Below are 14,115 nucleotides of genomic sequence, written 5' to 3'. Positions count from 1 at the left end.
ATGTATCAAGAACATATAAGTTCTTTTGACATCTATGTCATCTTTCCTTTTTTAAAAATGAAGAATATTAATTGCAAATACAAAAATACACCTCCCCCCCAGCCCTGTATTGATGCAACATTTTAACTGATAAGTTTTTAACACCCATGTAATCTAGGAAATTTAGAGTTAAAGTTTCCACAGCAACTAACTCTAGTAACATGCTCCTACTCTATGCCTTATGTGATATGGTTTTTTATTAATAGAATCATAGAAATGTAGGACTGGAAGGGACCTCAGTAGGCCATCTGGTCCAGTCCCCTGCACTAAGGCAGGACTAACTATTGTCTAAACCACCCCTGAATAAGTCAGAGTTAGTTTTCAGTGATACTTAGGTATAAAATGTATATGTATCTTAATAGAGGGAATTATTCTAAAATATTATGGGATATATTTTTCAAATTAACCATAAATGAATTGAGAGGAATGCAATTTTATATTTTTTCTGAAGGTTTTAATACGAAGGAGCAGCAGTCCAGCTGAATTAGATTTGAAAGCAGACTTGCAGCAGTCACATGGAAATCACAGAGAAAGAGAAATGAGTGAGTTCCAGGAAACCAAATTCTTTTTCTAAGGAGTAGTAGTTTGTGGTGGCATGTGCTAATTTGACTTATCACATATATAATATTGATTACTTTTAATCATGTTTTTGAAAATTAAGATTTTTTTTATTGTAGAACATTGCTTATGACATTTAGTAATTCCTGCTTGCTTTAGGTGAAAGTGTTAGCAGTGACACGTTCATTGGCTACAATAATGAAGTAGAGATCACCCTGGTCCCCTGGCAAACATGTGAAGAAGAACATGAAGTTAATATACCAACAGATGTTTGTGTAGATGCAGATGCACGTCATTGGCTGCAGCTTAGTCCTTCAGATGCTGCAAATTTAACAGGTACCTATGTTCAAGAAAATACAATAGATATTGTAAATTTTTGTCACAAAACGGTAGAACTTACACATGCTAGTTTATACAACTCAATTTGCATGCACTTTTTTGCTTTTAAAAGTGTTTGTTTTAAAGTAGATGAGAATTATTTGACATTACATGTAACCCTAATGGCATAGTTCATCTTTTAAAATAAAACATTGTAAACTCTTAGTAATGCTTCATTTTCTTAATTTTGAATAATATTAATAACACTGTGTACAGTACTAGTGTCTAGAAAGTTAACCCTTCCTCAGAGAATGTGTTAACATCTTCTTTCACTTCATCACAATGATGTATCAGTTTGATTGTCTAGGTCAAGTGTTGCACAACAAAATATGCACAGACACACACAAAAATGGAAGACCATGAAACAAACCCAGCAAATGTATACTATATGTTGTTAAATGAGGGACAATTCTGGAAAAACATGATAGTGGAAAGAATGTCAGACATCACTAGTATCTCAAAGGGAAGGACCTCTCCAAGTTCCTTCTTTGTGCTCTGGTTGTCTTTCATCTTGAGGTGTGGTAGTGACATAAGTAATTAGATATTTAGAAAGTGGAGAAAGATCTGGAGTCACAAAAATATCATCCAAGAGTTAAGAAACTGGGTCTACTAGAGTTAAAATTGGCAGTAGAACTTAATATCATACTATTTAATTATATTAGATACCATTTTAGAATCATAGGAATGTAGGGTTGGAAGGGATTTTGAGAAATCATTAAGTCCAGGTCCCCGCCCTGAGGGAAGGACCAAGTAAACCTAAACCATCCATGACAGGTGTTTGTCCAACCTGTTCTTGAAAACCTCCAATGATGGGGATTCCTCAGCTTCCCTGGGAAGCCTATTCCACAGGTTAACTATCCTTATAGCTGGAAAGCTTTTCCTATTATCTAACCTAAATCTCACTTGCTACAGCTTAAGCCCATTACTTCTCATCCTAGCTTCAGTGGACACAGGGAATAATTGATGATATCACTGAGACGCTTTTGAAAATCCAATATTTAGTTAATATCTCTTCCAGCCTGCCAACTCTTGAAATGTGTCATATTTTAATGAGAAGCAACTAATATATTTATGAAGATTTAAGAGAGAGGTTGTCTATACACAAGGGCAGGTATTTGGTAGCTTTGTAGTGTAGCTTTGGAGATTACAGAACAAAGTTCTTATGGCCTATGATAGGTAACTGGTATAAAAATAGAAGACTGAAATGGTAGTTAACTTCTGTTTCATATAGAAAGCAGTAAGGGAGCAAAACTAAAGACATGTCAAGGGCCTATACAAAGTTCCTTCCAAAGGTTATCAAAGAATATAGCAGTATTGACTATACTTCCATGCTTTTGTTCCATGCTTTTCATTTTCTGTCTCTTGTTTCCTTCAGATAGAAACTTCATTACCACTTTACTTTCATAGATTTCATTTGTTGGAGATTAGAAAGATTTTATAAGTAAATAAGGGGGAAAATCCTACTTGCTAGCCATGATTCTTTCTTCCTGAATGTACTATTCTTCAGTTGCTGCTGTTTCCTCATGACAATGATTTTCTCAAGATTAAGCATTTGGAATCCATGTCTCCAAGCTTTTGCTGTGAATGCTGAATCAGAAATGGGAATTGCAGACTCCCTTTATTAAAGGATTTAGAAAGTCAGACTGAAGATAATGGTAAATTGTAATTCAGTATTTATACTCTCTGAAACAATCACTCTATAGGTATAATCTTTGTCCAGTTGAAGTCAGGAGCAAAAATCTTACTGATCTGAGGGAGGAGCAGGATTTCACCCTCTATGTTGCAGGGTTTTTTTTATAGTATTGTGCATATGCTTTAATTATCTAGCAGTCTGCAGTGTCATTAGGAAATACATTAGAATATGGACCTAATGAAGGGAACACCCTAAGAAAAGTCAGTTTGTTAGTAATTTTCCTTTACCTTTTTCATTTTAATTATTGTAACTTTGACATATAGGACTCATTATTTATGACTATGTATTGTATTCTTTTGGTGCTTTTGTTCTTTGTAAAGGCTACTTTTCATCTAATTTTTAATAAGTGCATCATAGATTTTATTTCAGTAACTTAATCAGGTAACATAAGAATTTTTCTGGTAGGCTATTTTCTATAATGAGATATATAGTTTCAGGGTTATCTACTCCATTTATTCAATTATTCTTTGAAATACTACTAACATAATGAATAAGTTCATCCAGTTCAATAGTTCAGCTTGTCATCGGTACAAAGGGAAATTGTAATATAACATATGTTAAGGATTATTACCTATGTGAAGAAGACAAATTGCTAGCTTGCTTTCTATCCATAATACAAGAACTTTGCTCTTTGCATATGCAAAAGAAAACTATTTTTATAAAATAATTTGATCATTAATCTAGAGCAGAAAGGCAAATGTAGTAATAAGATTGTAATTACCTAACAGAATGAGTGTGCATAACTGTATTTCTCATGTTGAGAGAGTGTTAGTCATGTTAAATATTAATATCTTTCTTTCTTTGAAACCATTTTTAGATTTAGTGGGGCTCAGAAATTCCTAGGTTTAATTCTTTGAGTTAACTTCATTTTCTTCTGTCTGATGTAAAGTTTTGAGTTCATGCAGAAAGGACGGAGGATTTGGCCTTTCATATCCTTTGAGTGATTCAGGTTTCCTTGTCAAAGCTGGAAACTTCTGTAGAGCTGGCTCCCTGAGACACCCCATTCTGCTATGACACTACAGCTCCCTCAGAACTTCTGAGGGTTTTACTGACCAACCAGCATATATTAATAATGCATTATAATTCTTGGGGGATGCTGCTGCAGAGAGCATCCCTCTCCTAAACTTACTACCTCCCAATGTGCAGAGCCCCTACTCTGTAGTGCATCTGCTTTAATGGCTTCTGTTGGCTGGGGAAAGAACAAGAGCATGCTGTGGAACTGTTGCCATTACTCCTTTGGAGTTTCCACTGTAAATACTCCTGTTTTAGCTCCCCTCTGTGCACTGTAGTGAAGGAGACAATGTGATCAATTTCAATAGATACAGTAAAATGATGCATCTAATTGGAGCTCATTTATGGTTTTCAGTTTATGTTTTGGCTATTTGGGTTAATTTTACTGAGTGGTTTCATTAATACCTGTTTCTCCAAAGGTAAGTGTATTTGGACTTGCGATTTAAAAGTTCTCTCAAGCTAAACTTGCAGTTTGTTTGTAGAAGCCTCGAGTGCTGGTGTTGGGTAAGAGTGTGTAATCGGTGGTAATAAACCAATCAGAAAAGAGAAATAACATGAAAATAGCAAGGACAGTAAAAGTTATACTAATTTAAAGTTCATGCATGCATATTGTGTGAGTTCTTGGAGTGATCGCACATGGCCATTCCACTGTAAGTGTGTGTGCTCCTTGTGCACAGAGGTCAGAGATTTTTTTCCCCTCAGCAGTACCAATCAGGCGCTTGAGCGCTTTGTGTTGCCACACGCCGCTACACACTGGTATAACAGGGTGGGGCCACCCCCGACTCCCCTCAGTTCCTTCTTAACACCAGTGATGGTGGTTGGAATGATCTTGGTCTTATTAACTCAAGTGCCTTCCTCTCTCTTTGTAGATAGTTGCAGTTAGTTATGGTTGGTTGGTTTGTGTTTTTGTTTTTTTCTTAAGTAAATTAACATTAGGTTTCTATGCTTGTATCCATTTGGACCAGTTTTCCTCTTTTGGTACTGTGCTCGGTACCAAAAGGATGCCTTGCTCCCCAGGATTAAGTCCTGTGAGAATTGTTAAAAGCCTATGCTGGTCAGTGATCCCCATCTGACCTGCTTAAAGTGCTTGGATGAAGCCCACATTAAGCCCTGCTCGGAAAAGGATACACTCCAAAGGATGCATTTTAAGTGAAAATTTAATTCTGCGGTAGAAATCACCTTTACAAAGACCTACCCAGCAAAGGTTCCAGGAATCCCACTTGTCATTCTTCCTTGATGTTTTCTATAATTGGCTTCCGTGTATGCCTGTCTGCATTGTTTAATAACATAGTCATGTTAATTCCCAAACAAATGAAGTTTTTTATTACCCATTTAAACTCTCACAGCATAAACATGGTGGAATTGTAGGGTTTTTTGCTAATTGAGAATGATTTAATTTATATCCAGAAAAATCTCGTCTTCTCCATGATGATCTAAGTGATAGAAATAGTTTTACATGGATTTCTTACTAATATTAGCGTGTCATCCCCTTGCAGTGTAATCCCGGACATAGCCTTCTACTTCTGCTAGTAATTGATAAGTGAGAATGGTGCTTAAGGGGCAATCCTACCTAGTGAAATAAGGAAAAAATGAAATTGTAAACATTTTGTATGTACCACCACTTCACGGCATGAATAAATCATTGTAATCAAATACCTACACTTTGAATCCAGAGCAAATTATTTAGGAGACTCTCGATACTGCTGTTAAACCCTAATAAAAGCCTTCTCTAATTACATGACCATCAGTGACTACAAATTATTCTTTGTCTGTCATGTAGTGTGCCACTATCTGTAGATACTACCCATTTCTTCTGTAGAATAATTAATGAAGCTCAGTTTCCCTTTCATTTTGCCTAATGTGCTAGCCATGATTTTAGTAAGTAGTAGTCTGTGTTTTAATAATGAAAATCATTATTTTACTGTCTTGAATCTTTGTGTTTTCTGAATGGGGAACATCACACAGTACTTGGGGTATTAGGTAAAGTTTATTTTTTCCTAACTAAATTACTTGTACTGGAGTAAAAAATTCCCATATTTGACTTCTAAACTTATAAAGAAAGCATTTGTTTGTTCCCATTATTTCCTCACTGCATCTAAGGGAATGCAAATGGTTAAATGTCTTTATGATGTTTTATTTCTGAGTTTCAAATGCCAATCATGTTGGAATTAGAAAAGAAGAGACTGGATGAGGATACCTCACAATAGGAAGTTCAAGAGGCTATAAAAGGGCCAAAATTGGATGCAGCTCCAGGAGAAAAGATGACTTGGCAGGGCAATTTTACCAATTATCTGTAGAAACATTCCTTGAGAAAGGTGTTGCTCTGAATATATATTTTGCATAATGAATGCTTAAATTCATAGCTCAGAACTTTTTTCATAACCATTACTCCCTTGTTTTATATGAATGATTGTTTGGGTTTTGTGGACCACAGATAGACTACCCACTGCATTTATAACGGATGGAAACCAATTTTTTTTATTCTATAGACAGCAGCGAGTTCCTTGCTGATGACTGCAGTATAATTGCTGGTGGAAACCTCATAGGTTGGCATCCTGATTCAGCTGCTGTATTATGGAGAAGGATCTTGGGAATTCTTGGAGATGTGAATAATATCCAGTCTCCTAAAATCCATGCCAAAGTTTTTGGGTATCTCTATGAACTATGGTACAAACTGGCAAAGGTATTGTTTTTAATGTGTTTTATTCTAATGCAAAGAGAGTGATTTTGTATTTGCTATAAAAATTAATTTATATTCTAATAAAAGTTTACTAAGCAGTAAAATAGATTTTTTATTAGAATATTTAAGGAGTTTCAACTGCTCATGCTGGTTCTTTTAGTGATACTGTAACTTTAACAGTGAATAAATCAATAAAGTGTGGTGTTTGGAGGGAAAGGTTATATTGTAAATAAAGAAAAAGGATGTTCAAATTTCAGTAAAAACACCTAATAAAAGACAATTTTGTGCAGTAACAAAAAGGATTTAAATTAGTATATTCTGAGATGGTAAAATAGTGAAATAGAAGCAATGAATTGAAAGTACAAAATAATCCACAAATGTTGGGAGTTAGTGTAAATTTCCACAGTACAACCTCACATGATAATATTTGATTAGGATGGAGGAATACTACCACACACTTTTCTGTTGCGGTTCAGTGATGAGACAGAACACAGCTTTATGCAAGCAAACAGGCTGGTCAGCGGAGATGGGCTGTTCTGCCCCCCCTGCCTTCCACCTTCTCCTTTTATTATATTTCTCCCCCTAAGCATTACACACTGCTACACAAAGGAATGTATGACGTTGATTCATATGCTTAGTTACCATCCTCTATCTACTACAATCCTGGTTCTCAGGCCTTGAGCCCAGGCTAAAGAAACCTCCCACAGTTGCTGTCCAAACAATCAAGTTCTCAGGGTTCATATCTAGCCCTTGTCCTTGGATAGAGCAATGTGTGCATTGCTCCTAGGAAACAGTCAGGGTGTGCCCCGCCTGCTTCCAGGTGGAATAGCTAGACATTAACCCTTCACTTTTCTGTTGAATTTGAGTTCATTGGAAAGTGGGTGTGGGTGTGTGTATGTATGTGTATGCAAGAGAGAGAGACAGACAGATGACAGCACTTCCAGTAGAAAGGCTGGGAAGTAATCATGTATTGTAAATAATACTCATTTTAATGTATTAAATATTATTTTGTTAATCCCCTCCCTTTTCTTTTTAAATCAGATAAGGGACAATCTTGCTATAAGTTTGGACAACCAGTCTACACCTTCTCCTCCTGTTTTAATTCCACCTCTCAGAATATTTGCAGCATGGTTGTTCAAGGTAAATTAGTTTTAAATTCTGCGCAGAGTAGTATTTTACTGCATGTCTATATTGAATCACTTAATGGCATTTTTACAGTGTTTCTTTCTGCAATCCTTGTTCTAGATGTATTAGAAAAATAATCAGCGTCCACCCTTTAGCTATACTTTTGTCTAGAACAGCTAAGCGACTCTTGAGAATCCATATTTAGAATGTGGCTTCAAAACATTTATTGGCAAGTATACATACAGTATACATACAGTTGGTTGCTGTTTGTCTGTTAATAAAAATTCTCTGCTCTTTTCAGGCAACAACCTTGCCAAATGAATATAAAGAAGGCAAACTTCAAGCATACAGGTTGATCTGTGCTATGATGACTAGGCGCCAAGATGTTTTGCCAAATTCTGATTTCCTAGTGCATTTTTATCTCGTGATGCACATTGGCTTAACTAGTGAAGATCAGGTAAAAGCTTGACTTTTCTTTTTAAAGTAATTTAATTGCATTTACTGTATTTACTACTGCATTTACACATTTTTACTACATTGTTTTGATGGCGAAGCCTGGATTAGCAAATTTGAAGCTGTGAAGTTGGAGGGAAATGGCTGTAACACAAACTGAAATAAAGTATGGGCTAGAAATTATTTATCCTATAGCCTAAACGATTCTTCTCCCTATTTGTGTATTGTATATTTGCCTCCTTTTCTGTTCTCCCAATTTTTGTTCTTTCCAGCTTGTAAACTTTCAAACTGCTGCTGGTGTGCTTGTTTCATCAGTAAGAATAATTGTTGTTTTTCAAGTCATGTCCCTGTGGGCGCTCCACTTCAGCTGCGCATCCACCTTTGATTGGAGAATTTTGGTAGCAGTGCCCGTTGGGCTCACGCATGCGACTTACGCATTGTTGAGCCCCATACAGAGGTTATACAGGGATGCATGGGCAAACTGCTCTCAATTTCTTCTCAGTCTCCTCCTGGGAGAGATGGAATTTAGTGTGCCCCTTTTTCCTCTTTTATGAGTATTCCTAGCATTATTAGTTCTTAGCAGCAGCAGTAGTAGTAGTAGTACGTTTACCTCCTTATAGCTTTTGGAATGTTTGTTCACATTTGTTTATTTCTTTTCTTTAAAAAAAATACATTTTTGTTTGTGTTATCCCTTATTGAGGGGCCCTAACGAACTTGATTCTATCTGGAATGTTGGACTCCTCAGGGTTTGAAAGATGCCTCTCTTGTCAACAAGCAATCTCTGTCAGTGACGGGCAATCTCAGTGTATTAGTTGTTTGAGAGACTCATATTCCCAGCAAATGCAAGATCTTAGCTTCTGTTCAGGGAAGATCCTTTAAGAGCAAGGGAAAACATACTGGCTCTTAATAATGGAGCAAGCCTTAAGACTGGCTTCTGTCCCGGCTGCAGAGAAATCCCTCTATACAGAGACCCTCTACTTCTGTCAGTGCCCTGTCAATGTCAAGATCATGGTCACAACTCATGAGAGCTTCCAAGGTGAAGATGGCATCGAAACCCTGATCTCCGACATTGTCCATGAGTGGGGTACCGACAACGGTGCAGGGGGTACCGAGAGCTTCCCACTCAGACTAAAGAGGGCAATAAGAGGAGCAGAATAGAGAATTTCTCCTCAAAGACGACTTGGTCACTAGAGACTTCAGGCCCCAAGTGGAGTGCTAATGAGGCTCTGAGAACTTCAGCCACTGCAAAGCACTGTAAGATGTCAACTAAGTCCCATACCTCAGCAGTAAAGGACTCTATAGTGAAGAATAATATGAGCAACAAAGCGGTTTCAATGGAATCTGTGATTCCCCTCAATACCGACATCAGTGCCTTGGACAATGGCATCCAGAACATAACTGGTGTCTGTACCAAGTTCTGTTGTGCTCCCAGTACTGTGGGAATATTGGTACCCAAAAGACCTCATGGTACTGAGTGAACCTGAATCTCTACAGCTTGTGACCTCCAGACATCTCTCGGTACCAAGGTCTGCTGGGTCACCAACTGCTCATGTTGCTGTGAAACTTGCCTCTTCCACAACTTCTGTTATCCATGACGAGGGGTTGTCAGCTACGATACAATATGTGGAGGAGCATTCTGACTCAGACTCTGAATTTTCTGTTCAAGGCTTTCCAGTTTATTCCAGGAGACTTTATTTCTTGATACAGATTGCGACAGGGTCGGGCCAGATGGCTGTAGGAGAGTAATAGAAGGCAGATATATTAGCCCCAGGTTAAGTAGGTCCCTTATCCCTGGGTAAGGTAACAAGGAAGGTTCCAGACCAATCAGGAACCTTCTGGAGACAGTTAAGACAGGCTGATTAGAACACCTGCAACCAATCAAGAAGCTGCTAGAATCAATTAAGGCAGGCTAATCAGGGCACCTGGGTTTTAAAAAGGAGCTCACTTCAGTTTGTGGTGTGCATGTGAGGAGCTGGGAGCAAGAGGCACTAGGAGTTGAGAGTGAGAATGCGGACTGTTGGAGGACTGATGTGTACAAGCATTATCTGACACCAGGAGGAAGGTCCTATGGTGAGGATAAAGAAGGGAGGAGGCCATGGGGAAGTAGCCCAGGGAGTTGTAGCTGTTGCACAGCTGTTCCAGGAGACACTCTAGACAGCTGCATTTCACAGGGCCCTGGGCTGGACCCTGGAGTAGAGGGCGGGCCCGGGTTCCCCCCAAATCCTCCCCAACTCCTGGTCAGACACAGGAGGAGTCGACCTGGACTGTAAATTCAGAAAAACGGCCAAGCTGAGAGCTGCGAAGCCGTGAAGCTCCAAGGCGAGTAAATCCACCAAGAAGCACAAGACCCACCAAGGTAGAGCAGGAACTTTGTCAGAAGATGCAACAAAGGCAGGATAAGAGACCCCTGGCTACTAAGACTTGGGATGACCAATGTTGGATACCTTCCCCCATGCCTTGTGGTCCTTCTCATTGGCCTAATTGGGGTCCATGGGCAGTGTACCACCAGCAGTTTCGGGGGACCCTGATTCAGTCCCATAAGGAACACAGAAGACCACGTTCCCTGGTATTGTCTATCCCTGCTCTCCACTTTTAGCTAGAGGAGACCTTTGAGAAGCAAGAGGCAAGGGCAGCCAAGGAGGTTACCCCTTTATAAACATCTTGGAATCGTCACCTCAAGAGGCAGTCATGACACCACTGCCATGATTAGCTGATGACTTTGTGCAATTCCAGGACCTGGTGAAGTGTGTCCCTGACACCCTGTAGATTCCCCTGGAAGAAATACAGGAATCCCATCGTAAGCTCCTGAACATATTACACACTTCTGCTTCAGTACAGGTGGGACTGCCAGTTAACAAAGCCATTCCTGAGTCAGCCAAGACTGTGTGGCAAACTCCAGCAATCCTCCCCCCCCCCCCCCCCCCGGTGTGCCAATAAAATGATTTAAAAAATTACTATGTCCTGGGCATGGATTCTGAATTTTTATTTTCTCATCCAGCACCAAATTCTCTGGTCATGGATGCAGTAAATGAAAGGGGCAGGCAACATGCCCCAAAAGCCACACCTTATAAGGACTGGAAATATCTGGACCTTTTTGGTCATAAGAGCTACTCATCAACAACGTTACAGCTCATGATAGCTACCCACCAGCACTGATGTCAAAATATGGCTGCTTGAACTACAGGAAGTTTAATGCTTTTATTACCATTTCCTACAGGAACACGAAGAGCAGTTTAGCACCATAATAAAGGAGGATCAGCTTTTGGCAAAAACATCTCTGCAGGCTTCACTTGATGTGGTGGACACTTCAGCCAGGTCTATTTCCACAGCCACTGCAATACTCATGAAAAGTGTTTCCTGGCTTCAGCTGTGTGAAGTACAGTTGACGGAGGAAAGTTTACCTTTCGATGGGCACAAGTTCTTCGTGGACTGCAAAGATGATTTGCTTTATACCCTAAGTGACTCTAGGGCAACACTCAGGTTTTCAGTGATATGCACACCTGCAAATAAGAGAAAATTTAGCAGGTCTCAGTTGACACAAAGATCCTGCCCTGTTCAATTTTCCTCCTTCTGCGGGCCACCAGCTAAGAGCTCAAGATTTTCAAAGAAGAAGCCTTAACGCTACATCAGCTGCTTCATCCCAGCCGTCAGCATCATCTAAACACCACTTTTGATGGTTTATCATAGAATATCAGGGTTGGAAGGGACCTCAGTAGGTCATCTAGTCCAACCCCCTGCTCAAAAGCAGGACCCATCCCCAATTAAATCATCCCAGCCAGGGCTTTGTCAAGCCTGACCTTAAAAACTTCTAAGGAAGGAGATTCCACCACCTCCCTAGGCAACGCATTCCAGTGTTTCACCACCCTCCGAGTGAAAAAGTTTTTCCTAATATCCAACCTAAACCTCCCCCACTGCAACTTGAGACCATTACTCCTTGTCCTGTCCTCTTCCACCACTGAGAATAGTCTAGAACCATCCTCTCTGGAACCACCTCTCAGGTAGTTGAAAGCAGCTATCAAATCTTCCCTCATTCTTCTCTTCCGCAGACTAAACAATCCCAGTTCCCTCAGCCTCTCCTCATAAGTCATGTGTTCCAGACCCCTAATCATTTTTGTTGCCCTTCGCTGGACTCTTTCCAATTTATCCACATCCTTCTTGTAGTGTGGGGCCCAAAACTGGACACAGTACTCCAGATGAGGCCTCACCAATGTCGAATAGAGGGGAACGATCACGCCCCTCGATCTGCTTGCTATGCCCCTACTTGTACATCCCAAAATGCCATTGGCCTTCTTGGCAACAAGGGCACACTGCTGACTCATATCCAGCTCCTCGTCCACTGTAACCCCTAGGTCCTTTTCTGCAGAACTGCTGCCTAGCCATTCGGTCCCTAGTCTGTAGCTGTGCATTGGGTTCTTCCGTCCTAAGTGCAGGACCCTGCACTTATCCTTATTGAACCTCATCAGATTTCTTTTGGCCCAATCCTCCAATTTGTCTAGGTCCCTCTGTATCCTATCCCTGCCCTCCAGCGTATCTACCACTCCTCCCAGTTTAGTATCATTCGCAAATTTGCTGAGTGTGCAATCCACACCATCCTCCAGATCATTTATGAAGATATTGAACAAAACCGGCCCCAGGACCGACCCCTGGGGCACTCCACTTGACACCGGCTGCCAACTAGACATGGAGCCATTGATCACTACCCGTTGAGCCCGACAATCTAGCCAACTTTCTACCCACCTTATAGAGCATTCATCCAGCCCATACTACTTTAACTTGCTGACAAGAATACTGTGGGAGACCGTGTCAAAAGCTTTGCTAAAGTCAAGATACAATACATCCACTGCTTTCCTTTCATCCACAGAACCAGTAATCTCATCATAGAAGGCGATTAGATTAGTCAGGCATGACCTTCCCTTGGTGAATCCATGCTGACTGTTCCTGATCACTTTCCTCTCATGTAAGTGCTTCAGAATTGATTCTTTGAGGACCTGCTCCATGATTTTTCCAGGGACTGAAGTGATGCTGACTGGCCTGTAGTTCCCAGGATCCTCCTTCTTCCCTTTTTTAAAGATGGGCACTACATTAGCCTTTTTCCAGTCATCCGGGACTTCCCCCATTCGCCACGCGTTTTCAAAGATAATGGCCAATGGCTCTGCAATCACAGCCGCCAGTTCCTTTAGCACTCTCGGATGCAACTCGTCTGGCCCCATGGACTTGAGCACGTCCAGCTTTTCTAAATAGTCCCTAACCACCACTTTCTCCACAGAGGGCTGGCCATCTATTCCCCATGTTGTGATGCCCAGCGCAGCAGTCTGGGAGCTGACCTTGTTCGTGAAGACAGAGGCAAAAAAAGCATTGAGTACATTAGCTTTTTCCACATCCTCTGTCACTAGGTTGCCTCCCTCATTCATTAAGGGGCCCACACTTTCCTTGGCTTTCTTCTTGTTGCCAACATACCTGAAGAAACCCTTCTTGTTACTCTTAATATCTCTCGCTAGCTGCAGCTCCAGGTGCGATTTGATTGAGACCAAACCACCCACTAATCAGGATTTCTCATCTGCATGACATAACCCGCTGCCTCAATTTGGGCACCACTTCTCTCTATTCCATCAAGCATGGGGAAGTTTTAACATCGGACAAATGGATATCGGAGACCATTACATTGGAATAACTAACCAGTTTACCTCCATTCCACCCTCCTGCCCCATCCCTCTTCAGGGAACCCTCTCACAATCAGTGCTGACACAGGAGATTTCATCTCTCCCAAGTCTAGGAGACATAGAACCAGTTCCGCTTCAACACAGGGGGAAATGTTCTATTCAAGATATTTTCTGATACCCCAAAAAACCGAGGGGCTGATGCTAGATCTCAGATGATTGAACAAGAATGTCAGACATCTGAAATTCAGGATGGTATCCCTAGCAATTTCCTCCCTGGAATCAATGAACTGTCTTTAGACCCTCAGCCTGAAAGGTGCGTACTTCCACAAAGCGATTAATCCCTCTCATGAAAAATTTCTTCATTTCACATTCAGTCACAATCATTACTAGTACCAAGTCCTACCAGCCTTCGGCCTGTCATCTATCCCAAGGGTGGTTTCAAAGGTGCTGGCGGTCATAGCTGCCTATTTCCATTGTCTAGGAATAAATCTTTCCCTGTCTTGACAACTGGCTCCTCA

At 40.5% G+C, this 14,115-nt stretch overlaps 1 protein-coding gene across 13 annotated transcripts in view; it reads left to right on the top strand.

The window, feature by feature from the left end:
- RALGAPA2 (Ral GTPase activating protein catalytic subunit alpha 2) overlaps positions 1-14,115 on the top strand; it is a 306,764-nt gene that overhangs the window by 102,868 nt on the left and 189,781 nt on the right. For all 13 annotated transcript variants that reach the window (XR_012158341.2, XR_013635627.1, XR_013635626.1 and 10 more), the window contains 5 exons: positions 491-581; positions 757-933; positions 6,169-6,362; positions 7,401-7,499; positions 7,786-7,941. Coding sequence is in view for 8 of the 13 variants with exons in the window: in XM_073339773.2 (XP_073195874.1) it covers positions 491-581; positions 757-933; positions 6,169-6,362; positions 7,401-7,499; positions 7,786-7,941 (717 nt within the window). In the remaining 5 variants the exon portion in view is untranslated. The remainder of the gene's footprint in view (positions 1-490; positions 582-756; positions 934-6,168; positions 6,363-7,400; positions 7,500-7,785; positions 7,942-14,115) is intronic.

The sequence above is a fragment of the Lepidochelys kempii genome, chromosome 3, assembly GCF_965140285.1.
Source record: "Lepidochelys kempii isolate rLepKem1 chromosome 3, rLepKem1.hap1, whole genome shotgun sequence".
In the NCBI taxonomy this organism is placed as follows: domain Eukaryota; kingdom Metazoa; phylum Chordata; order Testudines; family Cheloniidae; genus Lepidochelys; species Lepidochelys kempii.
Note: the sequence above shows the minus strand (reverse complement) of the source record. Positions and strands in the feature narration are given on the sequence as shown.